We start from the raw sequence: 26,422 nt of genomic DNA, 5'->3' as shown, positions 1-26,422 counted from the left end.
ACCTTTCAAAATAAGCTTCTTCTTTTATCATCCAGCTTAGCCACATCACCATTAGCTGCTCCTGTTCAGGTGTGCTGAATAAAAGATGTCAGACCATTAACTGTTTAATTCAGATAAAGAATAACTACTCTAAAGAAAGCATTATGGAAATGTATATGCTGGAATAAAATTATTTACTTTCATTTAAAGCTTTAACAAGAAAATGAAGAAAGTATTAAAGTCAGTTCTTTTAACAGAATTAGCAAATGACACAGTAGGCCAAGAAAAGAGGCCAGGCCTGGCCTTACTGCTGCCTTTCTATCGGAACTGATCAAATCATACCTCGTCAAGTTTGGTCTATTTATCAGTAGAGCAGATACTTGAACTGATCACACAACACTTGGAATTGAAATAGTGGGAAGGCCACATTAACATCTCCTAACTGACACTAAGAGATTCTTTTACCAAGTTAACAGGCAAATCAGCACAATGGCAAAATTCATTTTATCAGTATGTACAGATACCTAAGCAAACGCCATTTCAACTACTTGTTTGGGGAACAATTTAAAAAATAATCTGAGGGGGCAGCTAGGGGGCACAGTGGATAAAGCACCAGCCCTGAAGTCAGGAGGACCTAGTTCAAATGTGGTCTCAGACACTCAACGCTTCGTGGCTGTGTGACCCTGGGCAAGTCACATAACCTCATTACCTCAGCAAAAAAACAAACAAAAAAAATCTGAGGAGCACAGGGTCACAGATGTAGAACTGAGGAATCTGAGAGGTTATCTAAATCAACTTCCTCATTTTACAGGTAAGAAAATCACGATCAGACTCCACACAGAAGGGATGACTAAATGTCTAAATGATAAAGAATTGGTACGTCTTTAAAAAAGGGGATGTCTAATCTCTGGACTTAATTTACATATTATGTATTAAATCTATATTTTTATATCCATCGCTGTAGGCTTTACAAATCTGCACATCAAATTCAGCCTACTAGAGTGAGCCAAATGAGTCCAGGCCCCAATAGCAAAAGAAAATAAGGTCAAATAAGGTAGAACAAGCAGAGCAAGAGACATAGACCAGAGAATGGTATTTTATTATTAATACTGTTCTGGATATTTTAAATGGTCAGAATTTCATTATATTAATGATCTGGATCTAAAAGCCCAAAGAACAGAGAGAAATCCTCATCTACAAAGATAGTTTCCAATGATCCTTCCATCTTACACCTTTGATAATAATGTAAGCAAAAGCAGCTGAAAAATATACTTCTACCTTACTTCACTGATTGGGAAAGAGAAATGGAGGCAAGCAAAAATAGGTCTATCAATAGATCCTAAGTGACAGCATTTTAAAAAAGCCTACACATAACACTTCTGATCCAAACCTGAATCTGCTGGAAATCTCTAATCTCTTGCTAGTTGTGCATTTTAACTAGTGAAAGAAAACACCTTCAAAAAGGTTAATAAAGACAGAGCAACATTTCCATAAAGATACCTGACAAGCGTGGAAAAGGCCAGTAGCATACAAAAGGAAAGAGAAACAAAGCGAACCCCAGCTGGTGTTGCGGGAGGACGACTTGTCATAAGCTGCAATAGCTGCTCAGCTTCTTCATCAGTTGGCCTAAAAGAAATCAATTTTTTGATGTCAAAGATGTTCCACATAATAAGACCTATGTTTTAATTTTTAAAATAAATCTTTCCACAATCTTTAATATCTAGGATTGCCAAATGTAAAATTCTGAGAGATTTGTAATACAAAATATGTTCTTTCTGAAACAGACCAAAGGAAACAACTAATAAAAAGATTTAGGAAAGGGTGATGGTCAAAGAACAATTCTTGTGTTTGTGTACCTTACAACCACATAAACAAGAATTTACAACCAGCTGGCTCATAAATCCAGAGCTGTAAGGCACCTGAGAGGTCATCTAGTTTGCTAGTCCTTCTCAGGAAGAGAACATCTAAAAAAGAAAGCTATTCAGACGTAAGAGGAAAGAGGACAGATTTATTTATGTTGAACATATCTTCTCATTCACCATAGTTCTGCCAAAATGACTAACAGTGTTAAAATATACGGAGTCCAACAAAGCTAAAAGAAAAACTGCTCTGGTTCTACTCATATCCACACTATGGCTTTTACAGCCAAACAAAAATAAATAAGTTCCTAACACTTTCACTTAGAAAGGAGGGATTTGTTCCTAATGTACACAAACCTAACTAATTCTGAGAATTAATACAGAGGATCCCAAAAGTTTTGTTTCAGTTTGAAGCTTCAATATCTTCAAACTCTAAAGCAATAAATAGCACTTTAGAGTTTACAAAGCATTTCCACATACCCTCCTTTTTCTGGTTTACAGAATATTATCACGAACTCAACATTTCAATCCAGCTAACTTTTTTAATAGGATGCTTCATTTTATACACATTTGCCTTAGCACCAGTTATTCGCCAGTGCCTCAGATCTCTTTCTCCACATCTTTACCTGCTAGAATCTCTAGATCCACTCTTTCCAAGGCTCAGATCCAGGGGCTTTCTCTTATACTATGCCTTCTCTGATCCCCTACATTGTTAGTCTGTTCTCTGAATCAAAAATTACTTGGTACTTATTTTATACTCACTTATCTGCTTTCATGAGGGATCTTTCTACACTCAGAATATAAGTTTCTTGAGAGACTGGTGTGCCTGGCAAAAAGTAGGTGCTTAATACAGACTGATTATAATGAACCAAAATTATCTAAGCCCATATAGTCTAGTTTGAAACTTGTGAATTCTCTGTTTAAGAGAGCTTTCATTCACTTACTTAGAGCAAAAATAAGAATAAAAAATTTTTATAGAATGAAATATCAAAATAATAAATACTTGAGTCCAGCAATTCCCATCAAAGCGCAATAAAGACGTAACAGTGCACTGGCTTTCACAACATGCTCTTCTTTCAGCCCTGAATACACAGACACATTAGGCTCCATCTCTACATCAGCTTCTTCCACGATGCGTGTACTTCTTACTGTGGGAAGGATGCCCATCAATTCCAAGAGAAGCTGCCTTCTCATTTGCCAAAGCACAGAACTGCTGGTCTCTCTTTTTTTCTGCAAGAAAAAATGGACCACATTAATCACTTATTGTATCAAAAGAAAATTTAAATAAAGCACTTAACACCTGAAATTGACTTCTATCATTCCTTGGAAGAATAGACTGGTCATTTTTTGTGATGCAAAGAGAAAGTAAAATCAGTGCACCCAATAGAGGAACATAAGAGAATCTGCAAGGAAAAAATTGGGTTTAAACCAAATTCCACAATAAGCTCCACATAGATATATAGAGCCTAGGGGCAGCTACATGGCACAGTAGATAGAGCACCAGCTCTGAAATCAGGAGGATCTAAATTCAAAAATCAGATCTTAGATACTTAACATGAGTTGTGTGACCCTGGGCAAGTCACTGAATCCCAACCGGCCTTGGGGGGGGGGGGGGGGGGGGGGGGGGGGGAGGAGGAGGGGAAGAAGATATAGAGAGCCTAAATCAAATAGATAACAAGGACCTTTCTCCAATAAATAAGGGATATGAAAAAGTAGTTCTCTAAAGAAGAAAAGTTAAGTTACCAATGACCATATTTTAAAATGTTCCATATTACTAATTAAAGAAATACAATTAACAACAACTTTGAAATTTCATCTCACACGCATCAGATTGGAAAAGATTCTGGAAAGCAAAGTCACTAAACCCTACATGTGTATGGCTTACCATTAATAGGCATATATTCCTAAAAAGATCAAAGCAAAAGGAAAAGAACGCAGGTTTAAAAAATTCATTGAAGTATTTTTGGTTGTGGTAAAGAATGAGAAATTAAAAGAATATATATATATATATATTGCACATAAAAATACTTGTTGACTTGTCAAATGTATGTGTGTGTATCTGTGCGTGTGTGACACACACACGCACAGATACATACACACACACACACATACACATATATATTTCAACTGGGGAAAGGATGAACAAATTATGGAATACTATTGTGCCATAAGAAATCTGGAAGATTTGTAAGAATTGATGAAAAGTCAAATGAGCAAGAGTACAAATGATAAAATAACAATGACAATGTTTATAAAAGATTTAAGAATTCTGATATATACAACAACCAGTCACAATTCCAAAGGACCAATTTTGATGAAGCATGTTATCCAACTCCTGAAGGAAGACTTTAGAGGACAGAAAAAGGCACAATTTTTGGATACAGCCAATCTGGGAATTTGTTATCTTCATTACATGTATTTGCTATAAGGACACTGCCTTTCTTTCTTTTTCTTTAACCAATAGTGGTAGGGGAGGGAAGGAATAAAATAAAAAATTAAATTTTTAAAAAGAAAATACACAATAAAAATTTGTGCTCCAGTGAAAAAAAAATTTTATTGGAAAAAAATGGTTATGTCAATATGTAAACATCAGTGTTGCTTAGTTTGAATCACTCCAGCATAGACTAAATTATTACAATTATTACAATAGCGAATTAAGTTAATAAGCTTAACTTTTTACCATTATATACTGAGTTAATGATCAACTATTACACTAAAGACTGATCCACAACAACTAATCATTATTGGGTTTAGATACTATTGCATAAGAACTGTTAGGGAAAATTTTTAAATACTATACTGCATTTTGTAAGTATGAAAGTTTTACGTAAATGCAACATAATTTATTTTTTTTTTAAAAATGACCACCTTCAAAGTATATTTTTCCCTTTTCAACAACCCCTAATACATTCTGAGTCCTTAATTCTCACTTTCCAATGTTTCTTACCTGTTGTCCATTTCGAATAAAAGTTCCAAACCAAGTCCGAACTCTTGCATTTGTGCCAAGCAACAAACCACTAACAAAACAAACCAGATCACTCACTCCATCTTCAGAAGCTTCATTCTTAGTATGATCCAATGTCAAAGCTACTCCAAGCCCTGGGAGGTGGCATTCTTCCACCTAACAGAAAAGGAAATAAAATAAGGTCAACTATAGCAAACAAGTAGGACTGGCAAGCCTGAAGTTAGATTTCACAAAAAGGAAAGGTTCAGAGAGAAAAGTGAAATGTAAACAAAGAAATCACACCCAACTCCAAAGTTGCCACTCAGACTTTCTGGAGAAAAGTCTTTACACTCATCAATGGCAGGATATTACCTATTTAATGCTATGTTTCATTCCTTTTACCCCATCAAAAGCCAAGTTTCTTACCACCATGCCTCGGACTTTCAGGGCCTGAGAAGGGTTCATTTTACATAAGAAACGTAGAGCATCTGTCCGACGACGTCCACCCAGGCTCTCCTCGTCTTGACGTTCACCATTCTTAATCAATCCTCTACAAACTGAACATTAAGAGTACTCAGTCACTTCAATTTCATTATTATCATGAACTCAACATTTCAATTCAACCCAATAAGCATTTTTAAGTACAAGGCATAGTAAGCTCTGGAGATACAAAGAAAAGCAAAAACAGCAACAAGCATCAGCAATCTTTGATGTCTGCCTTAAAAAGCTCTCTAATTCTTATGAAATTAAAAACTCGTTAGTCTACATTCACAGTTTTTCTAAAATCTGGCTTCTTCCTACCTCTTCTCTTTCAGTCTTACTGTACTCTATTCCCCTCACATACTATTCAAGAAAAAATTGACTACTTGCTGTTTCTTAACTTCTTGCCCTTTCCATTTTCCTATTTTTGCCCACACAGTACCCCAAGCATAAATGGAGTACTCCTCATTCTCAACTTTCCACACCATCTCTCTCTCAGCTCAGATGTCATATCTTTCATGAAGCCTTTCCTCAGACTATTAAATAGACATTTAATAAGCACCTACTTTGTGTTAGGCGCTGTACAAAGCACTAGGGATAGAAAGAAAGGTAAAAGACTACTATGCTCTCAAGACGTTCACAATCTAAAAGGGGGAGACAACATGAAAACAACTATATACAAATAAGCAATATACAAAATAAATCAAGGACAACCAATAAAAAAAAGACAACAGAATAAAGGGGTAATGAGAAAGGCTTCTTGTAGGGAGGATTTTAGCTAGGACATGAAGAAAGCCAGGAGGTAAAAATGAAGAGGGAGAACATGAGGGAAAAGCTAAGTAAAATACTGTAAGTGGAGACACTGAGAATCTAATATAAGGAACAGCAAAGAAGTCAGTATCACTAAATCAAATAATACTGGACATGGGGTTCTAAAATGTTAGAAAGACTAGGAAAATAAGGAGGGGAGATAAAGTTATGAAAGTCTTTCAATAGCAAAAAGTGGATTGTATCATTGATCCCAGAGGTGATATACAGTCATTGGAGTTTGCCAAGTTTGAGGATGACATCATCAGATTTCTACTTTAGGAGATCGGTATCACAAGTGAGGAAGGGACTACAGTGTTAAGAGACTTGGGACAGAAAAATCCACTAACAAGCCTTTGCTATAGTCAGTGCGTAAGGCAATCAGGTTCTGCACCAGGACAGTGGAAGTGTCAGAGGAGAAAAGAGCATATATTAATGATGTTACAAAGATAAAATTGGCAGGCTTGGAAACAAATTAGAAATAGGAACTCAGAGTGAGGAATCATGGAGGAGGCTTAAGTTGAGAGCCTGGGTGATTAGAAGGATAATTTATTGATGTTGAGGATACTATTATTTTTCTAGTCACCCAGGCTAGTCAACATCAATAGACAAATTAAAAAGGGGACAAGGTTTTGAAAGATAATTAATTCAGTTTTGAACATGATATATTTAATATATTCAAAGAAAACACAATTTGAGATGTGTAATAAGAAGTTGGAAATCCAAGACTGGAGGCCAACAGGAAGTTTAGGGCTAGATTTGAGTTCAATGGTATAGAGATCAAAACTGAATCCATGGGATCTGATGAGATTAATAAGTAAAATACCATAGAGAAAGAAGAGAAGACTAAAGCACTAAAGGACACATATGATTATCATGACCTGGATGCAAATCAAAAAAGACTGAAAAGGAGTAACTAAATAAATGAAAGAATCAGAAGATAGCAGTATCCTGAAAACTTGTAAGGAAGAGAATTTCAAGAAGGTGATCAACAGTCAGAGGCTTTGGAGGTCAAGAAGGATAAAGACTGAGAAAAAGCCATTAGATTTAGCAATTAAGAAATCATTGGGAAGGAGTAAAGTAGAATCCTCGAGGCAACTCAGCTGAAATCTCTCAACATTCTCTTCCAAACAACTTTGAAATAACACCTCAAATGAAACTTTGGTGCAAATTTTTTCTAGCTTGAGAAAACTTAGGTCAATAGGAGAAATTTGTGACACTGTGTTTAGAAACCTGTTCAGAGTCTATATATAAGGTGGCAGGAACAGCAGCTTCAGGAGATCTAAAGCAATCAGAAAACTGATCAGAAAGAGATCGTGGGACCCTTTGCTGTCAGTGGATATAACTAGAATTGATTGGCAAATCTATTGTCCATATAGAGTTCCAGGGTAAAGAGAAACACTGAGGTATAGAAATAAACTGGGAAAATAAGCCAACAACAAAAAAAGAACATGACTATGAAAAGCTACGATAGCAAGCAAGACCAAGACATACTTAGAACTAAGTCAATAATATAAAACCAGTTACAAAAACATCCTCAAAAGAAAAGGCATTAATTGTACTGAAAGCCCAGCAAAAATTCTGGAAAAATTAAATAGATAGGAGTGATAAAGGAAAAATTAGGAAAAGAAATTAGTGGGGCAGCTAGGTGGCACAGTGGATAGAGCACCAGCCCTGACGTCAGGAGGACCCAAGTTCAAATCTGGTCTCAGACACTTAATACTTCCTAGGCTCTGCATGACCCCTGAGCAAGTCACTTAACCCCAATTGCAAGAAAGAAAAGAAAAGAAAAGAAAAGAAAAGAAAAGAAAGAGAGAGAGAGAAAGGGAGGGAGGGAAGAAACTAGAGTGATGCAAAAAATTACAAAAAGAAAATCAACAACTTGCTAAAAGAGGACAAAAAAAATCAAGAAAATAACACTTAAAAAAAAGAATTGATGTAATGGTTATTTAAAAAAAAAAAAAAAGGGTATAAAAATTCACTGAAGAAAAGAACACTTAAAAAAAGCCAGCATTGGCCAAATGAGAAAAAAGGTACAAAATCTCACTATAAAGAATTCCTTAAAACTTAGAATTAAGCAACTGGAAGCTAGCAATTTCTATATAAGACATCAAGGAGACAATTAAACAAAGCCAAAAGAATGAAAATGAAATAAGAGATGATATTGGGGGGGATGATCAGAAAACTTTCAGCTCTCCAAATTTCCTCCACAGAAAAACATCGAACATTGCCTAGAAGAAAAGAGCAGCAGGAATAAATAAAAGTCAGGCAGTTATTCACCTAAAAAGACCACAGAAAAGACCTGACCTTCCAGGGGCAGAACTCAGTAGTTCACATGAAGATCAAAGACCTATTATACTCAAGGGAAAGAAGGGAAAAGGGATGAGAGAAGTACAAAACCTATAGGCCAATCCTGCAGAATCAACAAACAAGCCCTGGGAGCAGTTGGCATTGAGTAACAGTCTCAACCTTAGAAACTTTCATCTCATGTACAGTATGGGGGTAACTTTGTGAAGATTGAAGGACCTTCCACTATTCAGAGACACCAAGCATAGGTATGCTGACAAGACTCATCCATATCCAAGCTGGATGGCTAGGAAGAAGTTACCACACACCTGGTGACAGACAGGGACGCTGGTGACTGTTGGCAGCAGGAGAGTTTCTGGTTTCGGTAACAAGAAAGAGAATACAGCTATAGTTTTCAACTACATGAGGAACCTCAGGAAGTAAGATCATAGACAGGACAGTGTGACACAGGGCTTAAGAATGGAGAGGAAAGTCCAAGATTGAGTCTTGGAACAGATCTCAAAATATAACAAGGGACTTGGGACATTTATTCCCCATACTTCAGGGCTAGAATTTGATTACACTAATAACTGCTAAAAATAAAAAATAAAATAAAAATAAACAAGGAAAGAAGAACTCAACCACATACATATAGTGCCTATCAGGATAATGAAGATCAGGGTTCATATTCTGAGGAAGATAATGGAACCAAGAAAGCTGAGAAAGGTCAAATGGTCCCAATCCCAAAGATTTCTTAAAAAGAACCTCAAGATCAAGGAAAAATTAGGAAAAAAAATAAGAGCAATCCAAGAAAATTATGAGAAGAAGAAAATTTCTATGAGAAGAAAGTCAACAACTTGAAGCCGAATGAAAAACTTAAAATAACTTTTTGAAAACTAAAATTGGGTGAAGGGAAACTAACAACATTCTAAGACACAAAGAAATATTAAAACACATTCTTCAAAAAATAATTAAGGAAAACTGCCCCAATATTCTAGAAACAGAGGGGGAAATACTCATTGAAAAACTTCATCAATCATATTTGTAAAGAGATCCCACAAGAGAACCCCAAGGAATATTTGTTGCAAAACTCCAGAACAACAATCTCAAGGAAAAAATACTGCAAGCTCCCAAATAAAAACAATTCAAATATGAAGGAGCAACAGTCAGCATTACCCAGGTTCTGGCGGTTTCTATAATAAAGGATCAGAGAGCCTGGAATACCATATTCCAGAAAGCAAAGTACCTAGGGTTACAACTAAGAATTAACTATCAGCAAAACTCAGCATTGTCTTTCAGAGGAGGCAATGGATCTTCAATTAAGTAAGAGACTTTCAGTGATTTCTGTTGGAAAAAACCAGAACTAAACATAAAATGTAATCTACAAACACAGGTCTCAAGAGAAGCATAGAAAGACAAACAAGTAAAAAATATGTATTATTTAAAGGTTAAATTGTTTACGTCCTTAGATGGGAAAACAATATTTGTAACTCTTAACAACTATATTTGTCACTGGACTGAGGATGTGGTTGTAAATAGACTCTGATGTAATGACATCAAAGAAAAAGACATTAAGGAGTGGAAAAAAGGAAAGGAGAAGTATAATGGGATAGTTAGTTCACATCATCAAAGACCTATTAAACTCAAGGGAAAGAAGGGAAGAGGAATGAGCATTGTCTGAAGCTTGATTTTATCAGGGAATAACTTAAACATTCAGTTGAGTACAGGAATTTATCTAATCCTACAAAGAAGAAGAAAAAGGAAAGAAATGGGAAGAACAGGATAGAAGGGAGGGCAGAAAAACTAGGGGAAAAGGTAAGAGAACAGGGGAGGGAGGATAAAAGATAAGATGGTGGAATTGGTTTAAAAAAACACTACTCAAGAAGGGAGGCAGAGTGATAGGAGAGAAGGTAGTGGGTGTATTAAAACAGAAACAAAAACTAGTCCAAAGACAGGGTGGAAAGAGAAAACAAAAGTATACACAAGGGAGAAAATAAGATGAAGGAAAATACAGAGCTGGTAATTATAACTGTGTAAATAGGAAGACTCATAAAATGGAAATGAATAACAAAGTAGATTAAAAAACAGAATTCTAAAATATGTTGTTTACAAGAAACATATTTGACACAGAGAGACACAAACAGTAAAGATAAAAGGCCAGATCAGAATTTATTATTCTTCAGCTTAAATAAAAAAATGCAAGGGTAGCAATTCTGATCTCAGATAAAGCAAAGGTAAAAATAGATCTTATTAAAAGAGATAAGGAAAGTACATCTTGATAAAAGATATTGTAAACAATGAAGTAGTAACAATACTAAATGTGTATGCACCAAGTGGTAGAGTAGCCAAATTCCTAAAGATTTTAAGCCAGTTATAGGAAGCAAAACTTTTAGTAGTGGGGGATCTCAACCTTCCCCTCTCAGAAACAGACTAATCTAACCACAAAATAAACAAGAAAGAAACTAGGGAGGTTAATACAATCCTAGAAAACCTAGATATGATAGACATCTGGAGAAAACTGAATAGAGACAGAAAATAAAACACCTTTTTCTCAGCCACATGGCACCTACACAAAAAATGACCATGTTATTAAGGTGTAAAAACTTCACAATCAAATGCAGAAAGGCAGAAATAGTAAATGCTTCCTTTTCAGACCACACTACAATAAAAATATTCAATAAAGGAGTAGGGAAAGACAGACTAAAAACCAATTGGAAATTAAATAATCTAATTCTAAAAAATGAGTGGGTCAAACAACAAATCACAGAAACAATCCATAATTTCATTCAAGAGAATGACAATAATGAGACAACACACCAAAACCTATGGGATGCAACCAAAGCACTTCTTAGGGGAAATTTTATCTCTAAATAATTACATGAATAAAAGAGAGAAAGAGGAGATCAATAAAATAGACATGCAAATAAAAAAGCTAGAAAAAGAACAAATTTAAAATCCCCAAGTAAATACCAAATTAGAAATTCTGAAACTCAAAGGAGAGATTAATAAAATTGAAACTAAGAAAACAATTGAACTAATATATAAAACTAAGAGTTGGTTTTATGAAAAAAAAAATAAAATAGATAAATCTTTGGTTAATTTGATCAGAAAAAGGAAAGAAAAAACCCAAAACCAGCATTAAAAATGAAAAGAGTGAACCAGTAATTAGGAGCTATTTTGCCTAACTGTATGCCATCCGGGACAGGTAGGTGGTGCATTAGATACAGAACCAGCCCTGAAGTCAGGAGGACCCGAGTTTAAATCTGGCTTCAGACACTTAATACTTCCTGGCTACGTGACCCTGGCAAGTCACTTTAACCCCAATTGCCTCAGCAAACAACAAAAAAAAAAATGTTCCAACTGTATGGCAGCAAATCTGACACTAATCAAAATGAATGAATATTTATAAAAACATAAATTGTTCAGGTTAAGAGAAAAGGAAATAAATTACTTTCCTTCTACAACAGAAATATGGCATTGCTACATAACCTAGGAAGAGCCAAAACAAAGAAAAAAATTACAGACCAATCCCCCTACTGAATTTGATGCAAAAATTTTTAATATAATTTTAACAAAGACATTACAGCAACTTACCAGCAGGATAATACACTATAACCAAATGGGATTTATATTAAGAATGCAAGGCTAGTTCATTGTTAGGAAAACTATTATCATAATTGGCCATATCAATAACAAAATCAACAAAGATCATGATAATCTCAATAGATGCAGAAAAAGCACCCATTTCAACTAAAAACACTAGAGAGCATAGGGATAAAAGAAGCTTTCCTTAAAATAATAAGCAGTATATATCTAAAACCTATAACAAGCATTATTCATAATGGAGAGAAGTTGGATACATTCCCAATAACAGGGATGAAGAAAGGATTCCCCCATCACCATTATTATTCAACATTGTACTTGAAAACGTTGGCTTTAGCAATAAGAAAAGAAAAAGAAATCAAAGGAATTAGAATAGGCAATGAGGAAATAAAACTATCACTCTTTGCAGATGATATGATGATCTATTTAGAGAATCGTAGAAAATCAGCCAAAAACCTATTGGAAACAATTCACAGCTTTAGCAAAGTTGCAAGATATAAAATAAACCCACACAAATCATCAACATTTCTATATATTACTGACAAAGTCCATCAGCAAGAAATAGAAAGAGAAATGCCATTTTAAAATACTGCATACGAAAAAAAAAATACTTGGGAAGTCTATATGCCAAGACAAACCATGCCAAGAACAACATGAACATAATTACAAAACACTTCTTACACAAATAAAGTCATATCTAAACAATTGGAAAAATATCAAATTCTCATGGGTAGGCTGAGCTAAAATAATAAAAATGACAATTCTGCCTAAATTGGTCTACTTGTTCTGTGCCATTCCAATCAAGCTATCAAAAAGTATTTTATAGAACTAGAAAAAAATAATTACAAAATTCATCTGGAAAGACAAAAAAGGTCAAGAATATCAAGGGAATTAATGAAAAAAAAAAAAAATACCAGGACGGTAGCTTAGTAGTACCAAACCTAAAACTACATTATAAAGCAGCAGTTATCAAAACCATTTGGTACTGGCTACAAAATAAGAGTGATGGATGAGTGGAATAGATGAGATACACACGACACAATAATCAAGGCTTATAGTAATCTATTATTTGATAAACACCCAAACTCCAGTTTCTAGAATAAGAACTCACAATTTGACCAAAAAAAAAAAAAAAAAAAAAAAAAAAAAAACTGCTAGGAAAACTGGAAAATAACATGTCAGAAACTCGATATAGACTTACACCTCACACCCCATGCCAAAATAGAGTCAAAATGGGTAAATGATTTGGGCAAAAAGGATGATAACAAACAAATTAGGAGAACAAGGGATAATTTACCTAGCAGATCTTTGGAGAAGGGAAGAATTTATAACTAAAGAAGTACTAGAGAACATTATGAAAGGCAAAATGGGCAACTTTGATTACATTAAACTAAAGTGTTTGCACAAACAAAACTAACAAACAAAATTAAAAGGGAAGTACAAAGCTGGGAAAAAAGCTTTACACAGCCAGTGTTTCTGATAAAGATCTCATTTTTAAAATAAATAAAGAACTGTGTCAAATTTAGAAGAATACAAATCATTCCTCATTGATAAATGGTCAAAGGATATGAAGGGACAATTGTTAGATGATGAAATTAAAGTCATCTATAGTTATATGAAAAAATGCTCTAAATTACTATTGATTAGAGAAATGCAAATTTTTGAGGTATTACCTCACACCTCTCAGATTGGCTAAGATGACAGGAAAAGATAATGATAAATGTTGGAAAGGATATGGGAAAACTGGGCACTGTTGTTGGATATGTGAAATGAGCCAAACATGGATGTGAGTCAATTATGTAGAAATGATTCAAAAAAAAAAAAAAAAAAAGAAGAAGAAGAGATACATGGGAGAAGAGGGAAGGGAAACACAGAATGGAGAAAGTTTTCTCACATAAAGAAACAATGCAAGGAAGAGCTTATACAATGAAGATGGGGGAAAAGGGGTACACAATTCTTGAACTTCATTCTCAGCAGAATTGGTTCAAAGAGGGAAGAATATATACATATGTATGTGTATATGTATATATATGTGTATACACACACACACAGAGACACACAGAATCAAGTTGTGTAGAGTCAAGCTGTGTATAGAAATGTAACTTAATAGAACAGGGGAAATGGATAAGAGAAAAGGGATGGGTAGTTATGATAAAAGGGACAGCAAATTAAGGGAAAAAGTAGTTAGAAGCAAAATAGACTTTAGAGGGAAAGAATTTTTAAAAAGGGAGAGAAAAACATACAGAAGAAAATGGGATGGAAATATACTGTTAGTAATCGCTAACTGTGAATATAAATGGAATTAGCTCACCCATAAAATGGAAGCAGAAAATAGAATGGATTAGAATCCATAATCCAACAATATGTTATTTATAAGAGACACATTTGAAATAAAAAAAACACATACTGAGTTAAAATGAAGAACTTCAGCAGAAGCTAATGTTTCAACTGAACTAAAAAATTGACAAGGATAGCAATCATCATCTCAGACAAAGCAAAGGCAAAAACAGACCTAATCAAAAGGGATAATCAAGGAAAATACATTTTGCTAAAAAGTACCACAGACAAGAATTTTACAGCCAGTTTCTCTGATAAAAGCCTCCTTTTTCAAATATATACTGAGTACAGAATTAAGTCAAATTTATAAAAATCCCTCAATTGACAAATGGTCAAAGGATACAAATAGGAGTTCTCAAAAAGAAATCAAGCCTATTTATTGTTATATGAAAAAATGTTTTAGAGAAAGACAAATTAAAAAACAACTGATATACCACCTCATATCATCAGAAATGATAAATGTTAGAGGGGAATGAGGGAAAAACAAGTACACTAATGTGTTAGAATCTTTACAAACTGTTAAGTCATTAGAATTGATAGAGACATAATTATCTAATTTAGCATGGTGAACCATTGATTGATCTGATCTTACAAGGAGATGTTATGGGCCAGAACTTGAAACAAGGTAATAAGTGGAACTGATAGAAACAATCCTTGATATCTATAACCCAAAGAGGTCATTCTCTAGGCAACTGAGTAGGAGATGGAAGTCCAGGCTGAAGAGTTTCCATAGTTTCCATCTGTTCATTTACCTTTCTTAAATCAGTCAACATCCTCCATTTTCCAGATTTCTTTTTTATAATAAATACTGGGGAATTCCAAGGACTTAGAGAAGGTTGTAAGTGTCCTTGGCTCTTGCACTATATCTACTAAGGCCTGAATTTTATCTCTTGTTAAGGGCCACTGTTCTATCCACACTGGTGTATCAGTTTTCCACTGAATAGGAACCGGTGAGAGTGCTGGCAGGCCTTCAACAGCAGCCCTGTCTAAAAGGCTGAATTACTTAATTGTAATTCAATCTGCTGTAAAATGTCTCTTACCCAAAGATCGATGGGGATATTTTCAACCACAAAAGGAGTAAAAACTCCTGTTTCATTTTCAAATGTCCATTTCATAGGGGCAGCACTAACTTCTGCTGCTATTGATCTTCGTACACCAGACATGTAGGTGTCTGCCTTAATCTTTGGCCAGTGACTGGGCTAGCTGACACCTCTAATGACAGTACAATCTGCACCCATGTCTACCAATCCTTTTAACGGTATTCCATTCACATAAATAGTGAGCATAGAGTGGTCATCTCTCACAGCTGCAGTCCAAAATATTCCTGAACTCTGCTGCTTGAAATCAGAATCTGGGCAACTATCATCAGATTGTCTATTAGGAGTATGTAACAGTAAGCCTGATGCTACTACTTCTCCTGGTTGATAAATCAGAGGTTGTCTACCTGTGTTAGTGACTGGGATATTAGCTACACATTCCCCAGTTTCCCACATCAGTGTGTGGATGGCCACTGTTCTGTAAGCATTCTCAGGAGGCGAAATGGTCAAGCCTACAGTGCCTGGAGGCAAGGGATCCATAAGCTGGACAGGAACAGATTTCACCTCTCCAGGGGATATCTCAGTAGTCTCTACTATATACAACTCCGTTTTTCCTAATTGTAATCCCCTTTTCCTCTCTGATAACCTTTTGGCTGATTGATTGTGTCTTAATCCTGACCTTCTAAAGACTCTCTGGGTGTAACTTTGGCTGCCATCTTTCCCCACCTGGGGCCCTGAAGCTGGGCCCCACCTCTCATTTTTCTGGGTCAATCTACATTCCGAGGCCCAGTGAAAGCCTTGGTTGCATTTTGGACATGGGGTTTTGGGTTTTATTCTCTCACCCTGTCCTCTCACTCTATCTCTATATCTGCACTGGGCTCTCAAATGTCCAACTTTTCCACACTGAAAACATCTACGAGTTTCTCTAGAAGTCCCTTGCCAAGAGGGCCCCTGTCTTTCCATGTTCATCATAGTCTGTGCATAATAAGTATTTGTGCCCACTGTGGCACAGTGTCTTATAATCTCCTCTAAAGGAGCATCTTTGTCTAGTCCCCATATAATTCTTTTGCAAACCTCATTGGCATTTTCCTGAATTGTTGGGGTGTAGTAAACAGATCCAATCACTCTGGAGGACAATTTGAAAGTAGGTCCATACAGTGCATACACTTTGATGCAGTAATACAATGTCTATTTACCAAAGAGATTAAAGAAAAAGGATACATACATACAAAAATATTTACATCAGCTCTTTTTTATGTTGCCAAAGAATTGGAAATCAAAAGGATCTGAGGAATGGCTGAACAACCTTTGGCAAATGATTGTAATGGTGTACGATTATGCTATGGGAAATGACAAGGTAGGTGATTTCTAAAAAACATGGCAAGGCCTATGTGAACTGAAGTAAAGTGAAAAAAAAAAACAAGAGATCATTGTGCACAGTAACAGCAATATTGTAAGGATGATCAACTGTAAAAGATTTGGTTACTCTGATCAATACGATCCAAGACAGTTCCAAAGAATCCATAATGATAAAATGCTATCCACTTCCAGAGACAACTGATGAACTCTGACTATATAGTGAAGTATAATTTCCTCACTCATTTTTCTTGTTTTTATAAAAATATATGGTTAATATAAAAATATGTCTTACAAGATTTCACATATATATCTGATATCATATGCTTACTTTCTCAGTAAGTAAGGAATGGAATGTGAGGGAGAGAATTTGAAACACAAAATTCTTTTTAAATGTAAAAAAAATAAATTTTTTTTTAAAAATAAAAAAAATCCTTGGTAACCATAATTTTGGTTAAATAATGAAGTGGGAAGCTAGAATGTAGAGCGTTAAGAAGAGACTGAGAGGAAAGAACATGGAGGCAATTTATTACAAATAGATGGCCTTATGTAACATGGAGACTAATTACAAAAAAGTAGGAGAGATATAGGATAAGTTATTCAGGATGGATAAATTAAATGAAGGTTTTTTTGTAAATGAGTAAGATATAGACATAATTGTAGGGAGCAGGGAAGCAGCCAGTAGACAGGGAGAGATTCAAAATAAATGAGAGAATAAGAATGATGAAGGGAACAATCTGCTGAAGAAGACAGATTAGTTATCAGTATTTATTTCTTATTCTCACTAATTGTAAACTCTTTAAAGATGAAGTCTGTCTTGTTTCATCTTTCCATCTGAAGTATAAATAGAGCTGTTTATTAAATAATTACTGATACCTCCCATGCTATAGATGAGCTATACTTAACAAAACAAGAATTAGAGGAAATTACAAAAGATAAAATAGATGGAGAATCAATTCGAAGTACCTATCACCTTGCAAGAAGGAAATAACTCAAAAAAGAGCTGCTAACTTGATTTTCATTTATTCAAATATTTGACTATATGATTATTCAATAAATTAATGCAATAGCTTCCAGTCATTGCTACTCTGAAAGAGAGATAAAAGACAAAAAAAGACTGTCTCCCTCATTTTCTATTCTAAATTAGATGAAACTGATGAAGAGAATTTACAGAAAATATATTTCCCCAGCATTCTGATTAAATGCTATCTCAGGCTACTTTTTAGTTGACTTAAAAATATATTTTCAAAATTTCAACAGTCTAAATTTTCTAAATGATCTTTCTGAACCAGAGAATACATTACTGGGTTTATATCTCAGTATTTAAAATAGTTGTAATTTTTTAAGAATACTCAAATGAAATCTCCATTAATGTTTCTTCATTTTCAAAAATCAAGCCCTTCAGTTAATCCAATCAAAAAATTTTAATCTTCCATTTTATAAGATCTACCTACCTTCGTTAAAACTATCAGGGACATTGGCCACTAAGAGACACAGAAACCAGGATCCATTTCGAACATGTAACAAGGCTTCAGCTACATCAACTATAGGAAGTAGGGAAGGAAGCTCTGTGGGTGAAGAAGGTGTGTTTCAATTAATAAAATTAGCAATATGCATTATTTCAATAAATTAGGCATTGAACATCTTCAGTGGATGTGATCAAAATTTGTACAGCCTTAGGAACTTTATCCTCTTGTTAATTTCCTTTCCACTTTGGGTATTTGAAATAAATATTATAGTTGGCAATTTGAAAGTAACACAATGTTCAAGGTTGAAATGTTACACTGTATCACTAAAGAATAAACTTTTTTTGAAATGTATCTTAGCATAATACCTGCTTGTAAAATACAAAGCACATCTGCAGCTTCCTCCAAATAGACTGGGCTCTCAAAAAGCTCAGAAGATTTAAAAAAGAACTCTCCATTGGACTCAGAAACCTACAGAAAAAGATCCAAAATTGCAAGTTAGCTAATGATTCTATAAATTGTAATTAAGGAAATAAGATCCTTAAGACTGAGAATTATTGCTACCCATCAACGGGTGTCCTAAATATTCAAAAAATCATTGTCCTTCAAATAAATATCTATTGACTGATATTGATCAGAATAAATTTCAATTATATGAAAATTCAATTAGAAAATCACCTGAAAAAAATAGGAATGACTGTTTAAGCATGTCAGTTTCAATCTCTACAATTGCATTTCAAATAACTATCTTTGAGTAGAGAAAAGATTAAAAGAACAGGGACCCCTCCTCCCCCCCACCAATGAGACACATCCATGAACCAGAAATGCTACTTATAGTGGCATGTTTAAACCTTAGACTAACAGCTTTAAAACTTTAAGTAACTCATGAAAAGAAATGCAAATTTAAATTCCCTTAAAAAATGACACAAAGGATATTAAATTTACTTAAGTACTACAACATTACCAATAACAAATTATTATTTTTAAATGAATTCAATATTCTTCCTATTAAGTGTCGTCATCATATCTCATGTAAACAGAAGTGAGCAAACAAATCTTCCATCTAAATATTACAGTTAATGGAGGATGATAAATCACTTTATCTTATCAGCATCATATACTTATTCAAAAAGAAAAATATAAATGGAGAAAGTTTTATATTGCTGCAGTACTAATAGAATAGAAAACTAATCTGCTCCTACTGAGAAGTGTAATAAAGATTAACTTTTTTTTAAATCATGATACAAAACTATCTTTTAGATTATATATAACATTTAAAAATACTTTGAGAAAAATAACAAATTATTAGAATTTGGGTTTTTTGGTCCCAGATTAATAAATCAGTTTTCATCAGTTTCAACTATTAGCAATCAGGGCCAAAACTGATATAAACAATGATAATGTGATGATTTAGTAAAGTAGCTAGTACCAAAAATAATGGACTTTCCCATATCTTTTACAGACTAGCACACAATATCACACTCACTAAATAGCAGGTGATTTTTCAATTAACTAACAATAAGATCTGATAACCCTCTACATTGGAGAAAGAAAGGTACAAATGAGGTGAGAGGAGAGCAAGAAAGAATAAGTTATAAGGCAATATTCTGAAGTACTATTAGCCTCTGAAGTTAAAAGTCCTAGTAGATTTATTTAAAATAGAACAATGCACAGTACAGAATGGTAATCTGCCTAGCACTGTTATCACTGACCTTACACATCAGTGTAGTACAGTGGAAAAAGCAGTCTTCATGGTCAGAGAATCTGGGTTCAAATCAATAACTGACCTTGGACATGTCATTTGAACTCCCTGGGCCCCAGTGTCCTCATCTGTAAAATGAGGGGATTGGACTGAATAGTCAGTCTCTGGGCTCCCTTTCAGCTCTAAATCAATGAAATGTCAAGTGTATTTCTCGTTATCAGCAAAAAAAAATTCACCTTGTTCATTATTGCCAAAAGTTCACTAAGCACAAGACGCAAACGACGAGGTGAATCACTATGTTCAAATTCTAATGTCAGTCCATGCTGAAGCTGTGATACCAAGATGCTCTCTCCACTGCTTCCACCAAACTTATGCCTAGTAAAGAATGAGAAAAAAAAAAAAAAACAACAATAAAAATAGTACTTAAGCAAACAATATTGTGAAAATTAGAATTAAAAAATCATGATTTTGTTTTAAAAAGCAACTGAGAAAATTTAAGAAATATAAATGTATACTAGTAATTCTGAATTATGATCTCATCTGACTAATTCAAATATATGGTAAAAACTGTTTATTATCACCCATAAATTTTTTTCATAAACCTCAGGATTAAAGCAGCAGTTTCAATTTGTTTGCTCCCCTTTTCTGAAAATTCCTTCCTATGAATATTTTGAAGAGCTCTAAGGTATATCATGTCTGGTAAGTTCTAAATTCCAAAACAAAGATTTCATTACCTAAGCTGTTGTTCTTTATTGGCATCTTGTTCCAAAGCATGGAAATCCACAGACAGCAATGCAACAATGGAATTGACAGCTTCTACCCCTGAAAGAAGGCGCAGAATAAGTTTTTTATCCTGAGCCCAGCTTTGGCTCTGGTCAGCTGGAGCACATAGTGCCATCCGCACCAAGCAAGGCAGGAGAAGTCTTAATTCTGGATCACTGAGGGAGGCCAAACGAACAACATCAACCTTCTGCATTGCCTCAAAGGCAAATGGGCTGACAAACTGAAGATTTGTACACTCTGCCATCATCACTGTTAACCCTGATAAAGAAAAAGAAATATAAGTAAGAGGATACTTCCATTTATATGATTCCAAATAAAACTGCAATTCCATAAAGGCCTGAGAAAAGGTAACCCTACAATCCAAGCGAACTGGGGACAATTTTTTTCTGATTTCCTGATTCAGTGGCTGACTTAGCACATCAATTTATCTACTAGATAACTGTTAAGAAAACATGATATGTATAACATGAAAAGTAAATGTGTCAAGTCATTAAAATTAGTACCATATAAGTTTTGAGACAGGAACAATGTCCTGCATTTTCTATACCTACAGGTGTCACAGTGATAGGGAGCTAAAGCTGGGACTTCAGAAGCCCTTCAGTTCAACCCACTCATTTAACATTTGAGAAAACTGAGGGTCAGAGAGTTGCAAAGAATAAATTTCAAAAGTAGATCTTGAATCCAATTCCTTTCATTACCAATTATAATTCTGTTTGAGGAACTCATATTATCTTAAATTTAGAACTGGAAGGAACCTGAGGCCACCACATCCAATCCCCTCATTTTATAGGGAAGGAAGCAAAGGCTTGGTAGGCTTCTGTGATCAGTCTACAGTCTCTGGGCTAGTAAGTGCAATGGGGGTGGAATTCAGACTCCCATCTGGCATTCTATCCACAAACTACTACCTCAAGCTCAATGACATCTGAGCCCAGGGTTCCAGAGCTATTTAGGTATCAGAATCCTGCAAGGAACTCAGATTTCTGAACTCTAGCACATCTCTTATAGTACTGCCACAGTGCAATGAAGAATAATACAGGTTCAACTTCTACTAGTTTCAGAAAAGGCATCTTAATTTTTAAAAATAATAATAAAATAAATGGTGACAGAGTAATGTTTTACATTTCGCTTCATTTCCCGGGGAGGAGGGGCACGGGAGGAGGGGGAAGAGTAGGGGGGAGAACATTGTGTAGCCTCGGATTCCACTTTCCCCTCTCTGGGCCTCACTTTTCTTATCTGTAAATTAAAGGGTTTGGGTTCCTCTAGCAGCCTGCGGGAGGAAGACTCCAAGCTCCCTCCTCCCGGAGTTTCCTAGGGCTCCAACTCTGAACGACTGAAAGGCTGGAAAGGAACGACTCGGGTCTGGCCTGAGGCCGCAGCGCAGCACTCCCCCCACCCCCCCCCTTCCCCGCCCTCGCCAGCCCCGCAGCGCAGCCTGCCCCCCTCGCCTGCTCCGCCTCCTCCCGCTCGGGCCGCGGGCCTGGGCCCCCGCCCTCTCCACCCGCCCTTCCCCCCTCCCCCTCGCCCGCCCTCCCCCAGGCCCCCGGGGGCCCCGGAGCCCGGGCCGAGGCCGAGACCGCGCAGAAGCGCCCGTCTAACCGCAAGAGGCGCCCGAGGCCCCGCTTTCCCCGCCGGCCTCCCGCGCCGCATCGAACCCCCGCTACCTAAAGCGCACCGCGGCCGCAATCGGGAGCGCGGCCCGGGCCGGGGCCCAGCCTAGGCAGCGTCCGGATCCCCCGAGCCTCGAGCGCGAGCCGCGCGCAGCCGCTCGTCCGCTCCCACGCTCCGAGTGGCGCAGGCGCCAGAAAGAGAAGGGGCCGCCGAGAAGGGGGAGGGAAACGGTGGGGAGGAGACCCAGGAAGGGGGGAGGAAAAGAGGGAGGAGAATGGGGAAGCGACCTAGGCTGCGCGCGTTTCTCAGCACCTTCATTCATCCCTGAGGAATGACTCTTCTGGGCCACCGTAGTAGGTTAGAGAAAGAAGACGGGGAGTGGGGGGAGGGGAGGAAAGGATGGTGGCAGTCAGGAGGAAGTGCAATGGTGCTCGCTCCTCCCTCTTTCTTCCTCCTTGGCATTCTACCTTCTCTTCCCCCTATGTACAGTCCTTCATCTCTCTCCCTCCTCTTCTTCTTCCCCTCCCTTCCTTTCCTTCTTTACCTTCCTCTGCTCCTTCCACCTCCTCCTTTACTACTCCATGTTTCCTCCTCTCCTTACAATTCCATTTCTCATCCTACCTTTGCTCGTCTGCGGCTAGATGGGGGGGGGGGCCTCGGGCCCCCTATTCTTTCCTTTTTTTCCCTCCCTCCCTCTTTCCTCCATCCTCCTCTTCCCCCTTTTCTCCCTCCTCTCTCTGGTTTTTCTTTTCCGCTCTCACCTCTCCTCTTTTCTTCTCTCTTCCCCCACTTGCTACTTCATTCTCTCCCCCTTCTTACTTCTTTTCCCCTCCCCTTCTCTTTCTTCTCTTTTCTTTCTTGTCCCTCTTCCCTCTTTTTTCCCTCCTCTCTTCGCTTTCTCTTTTCTCTCTCTTTTTCTTCCTCCTCTTTTCTTCCTTCTTCACTCTTCCAACTTTATTCTTTCCCCCTCCTTTCTTATCTCACTTCCTTTCTTTCATCTTTCTCTTTTCTCTTCTCTTCCCCTTCCCCACTACATCCTCCTCTTCCTTTTCTATTCTCTCTGCTTCTTCTCCTTTCTCTTCCTCCTGCCTTATAGAAGGCTGGAACTTTGGAGAAGTATACTTGAAACAAGGATACTTGAAACAAGGTGTTAACTCAGTGGAATTGACGAGATGATGGTTCTTTAGTGTACATTTAGCATGGTGATGTAATGGTTCTCTAGTTCACACATACATAGTGTGCTGTAATGATATAATCACACCAAGTTATTTAAGGACTGGAAATGGGACATTCCATTTTTGACCATCCTCCTGGTGGCTCTCCTGCCTCCTGTACTTCTCCACTAAGATCAAGGCTGGTCCCAAGACTCTTCAGAAAACTAGCCCGAACATTACACTTCCTTCCATCTTCACTCCCCTTTTCCCTTTTTCTATGCCCCTATCAGCTTCTTTCTAAAAGTACACTTTTGGGATGCTGCAGTTGCTATTCCCTTAGGCTGCAGGAGATCAGCAGGGGAGCATTAAACTGCTCCATTTCTCATCTGGTCTTGTCTAGGGCTTCTTAAAGCAGCCTTGCTGGTCTTTTGCTCCCGGGGATTAATGGTATTTGGTGACATCCAATTTTCTTAAACCACTGTAACTCAGAACTCCTGAGTTGTTATGTACACTAGCTTCAGCCTAATGAGTAGCATCAAGGACTGCAGGCTTCCCACCACCAAGCCCAGCCAAGGAGTATATATTCTAATGCGAGAGACAAATGTGTGTGTGTAAAGAATAAATGCAAAATTACAGCTTAGTTGAGTGTATAGAAGAGAGCACTAACAGTTGAGGGGAAATTAAGAAAGAATTCCTAAAAAACAAAAAAATGGTGCTTGAGCTAAATATTTTAGTTATTCTTAAATAACAAATAAAATGCATACAAAGTAGAATAGAAAAAGAGGATTAAATGTTTTTATTAGTAAAGCTTTTTATTTTCAACATTCACTCTTGCAAAATCTTGTATTCTCAAATTTTTCCCTCTCTTCCCCCCATTTCCTCCCCTAGATGGCAAGTAGTCCAATATATGGTAAACATGTAAAATTCTTCTATACATATTTCCACAATTATGCTGCACAATAAAAATCAGATCAAAAAGGGGAAAAAATGAGAAAGATAACATAAAGCAAGCAAACAACAAAAAGAGTGAAAAGACTATGTTCTGACCCACACTCAGTTCCCACAGTCCTGTTTCTGGGTGCAGACAGCTCTCCATCACAAGATCATTAGAACTGGCCTGAATTACCTTGATGTTGAAAAGAGCCAAGTCTGTTGGAATTGATCATCATATAATCTTGCTGTTGCTGTTACAATGATCACTTCATCCAGCATCAGTTCATATAAGTCTCTCCAGGCCTCTTCCTTATAGAACAATAATATTCCATTGCATTCACATACCATAACTTATTCAGCAATTCTCCAACTGATGGTCACTCACTCAGTTTCCAGTTTCTTGCTACTACAAAAAGAACTTCCCCAAACATTTTTGCATATGTGGATCCCTTTCTCCCTTTTTTTTCCTGAGGCAATTGGGATTAAGTAATGTGCCCACAATCAAACACCTAGGAAGTATTAGGTGTCTGAGGCTGGATTTGAACGTAAGTCCTCTTGATTTTAGGGCCATTGCTCTATCCACTGTGCCATCTACCTGCCCCTTTTTCCCTTTTTTATGAAATCTTTGGGATACAGGTCCACTAGATTCACTGCTGAATCAAAGGATATGCACAGTTTGATAGCCTTTTGGGCATAGTTCCAAATTGCTCCCCAGAATGGTTGAATTAGTTCACAACTCCATCACCAATGTATTAGTGTCCCAGTTTTCTCACATCCCCTCCAACATTCATCATTATCTTTTCCAGTCATCTCTGCCAATCCTAGAGGTGTGTAGTGGTAAAGAGGATTAAATATTAAACTGAATATTGCTTCCCCTTTTAATAACACAGTAAATTTAACATGTCCTGTTTCTGTTTCTTTCTGATCTTCTCTTTGTCTTTTTCCCTGCATTAAAAAAAAAAGCTTCAGTTATTCAAAATGTTTTCTCTGATTATCCTATGGATAGTCTCCTCTTTCTCTCATTTCTCTCTCTAAAACTGGGGGAGGGAGGGAAGAAATCTTTGTAAACTATTACATCACCTTTCTTAGGGAGGTGGATAGCATATTACTTCATTGCTCTCTTGGAATTGTGACTACTCTTTGCATTTTTATTTTTATTTACAACATCATTGCTATTGTGTAAATTATTCTTATTCTTTTCACTTCACTCTACATCAATTCAGATGGTTCTTCCCATGTTTCCCTGAATCTCTCCCTTTCATCATTTTTTATAGTTCAATAATATTCCATTACATTCATGTGTCTTAAATTGTTTAACCATTCCCCAAGTGATATTCACATTCTTAATTTCCAGTTTGTTGCTATAAATAGATCTGCTATAAATATTCTCTTTAACATAAGGGAGGTTTTTTTTTTTTTTGTTACATATTGTTGGAATCCTTACAAAGTGTTAAGTCATTAGAATTGATAGAGACAATAATTATCTAATTTAGTATGGTTCAGTATGATTGATCTGATCCTACAAGGAGATGTTATGGCCCAGAATTTGAAACAAGGTACTAAGTGGAATTGAGGAGACAATGTTTAAATCTAGTTTAGAATTGATTTAATCCTACAACAAATAATGGTTTCCCAGTGATATAATGATTGGTGTATACTCAGTGTGTATAAGCATATACACATATATAAGCATATAAGCAAGAACCTCTCAGGGCCAAAGAACACTCTGGGAGATTGAGAGCCAGGAATGAGTGAAGGCAACAGTTGTGAAGATTCAGAACCAAGATTCAGAGGGAGCTGGAGGTGACAAAGGACAAGGTGCAAGAGCTCTTGGAACCAAGGAGGGAGATAGGCCTCTAAGAAAGCTAATCGGCCCGAGGAAAGAGACAAAACTTGGAAGGAGAAAATAAACTTTTGGATTTTATCAGCGTTTGAGGTGATTATTACTCTGAACTGAAACTAAGGCTGCCTCCAGAAAACCTCCCCAAGAAACCTGCTCCCAGAGAGAACCATCCTATATTATAAAAAAAGAAGAGAACACTACACATATTCCAACAGAACGCTTTCCTCTTTTTTCAACAAATATGC

The 26,422-nt window shown here is 36.5% G+C and overlaps 1 protein-coding gene across 5 annotated transcripts in view; it reads right to left on the bottom strand.

Moving 5' to 3' along the window:
* INTS2 (integrator complex subunit 2) overlaps window positions 1-22,577 on the bottom strand; it is a 49,285-nt gene extending 26,708 nt beyond the window's left edge. The window contains exons 1-10 of one of the 5 annotated variants that reach the window (XM_031966526.1): window positions 22,560-22,577; window positions 20,591-20,897; window positions 20,093-20,231; window positions 18,523-18,625; window positions 18,143-18,256; window positions 5,209-5,339; window positions 4,786-4,959; window positions 2,842-3,068; window positions 1,480-1,605; window positions 3-74 (exon numbers count right to left, since the gene is read on the bottom strand). In XM_031966526.1, the coding sequence (XP_031822386.1) occupies window positions 3-74; window positions 1,480-1,605; window positions 2,842-3,068; window positions 4,786-4,959; window positions 5,209-5,339; window positions 18,143-18,256; window positions 18,523-18,625; window positions 20,093-20,231; window positions 20,591-20,897; window positions 22,560-22,569 (1,403 nt within the window). In that variant the 5' untranslated portion in view covers window positions 22,570-22,577. The other 4 variants (XM_023502123.2, XM_023502125.2, XM_003767914.4 and 1 more) reach the window with 4 other exon arrangements.
* Between the last annotated feature and the right edge of the window lie 3,845 nt (window positions 22,578-26,422).

This window comes from Sarcophilus harrisii, chromosome 4, assembly GCF_902635505.1.
Source record: "Sarcophilus harrisii chromosome 4, mSarHar1.11, whole genome shotgun sequence".
NCBI lineage: Eukaryota > Metazoa > Chordata > Mammalia > Dasyuromorphia > Dasyuridae > Sarcophilus > Sarcophilus harrisii.
Note: the sequence above shows the minus strand (reverse complement) of the source record. Positions and strands in the feature narration are given on the sequence as shown.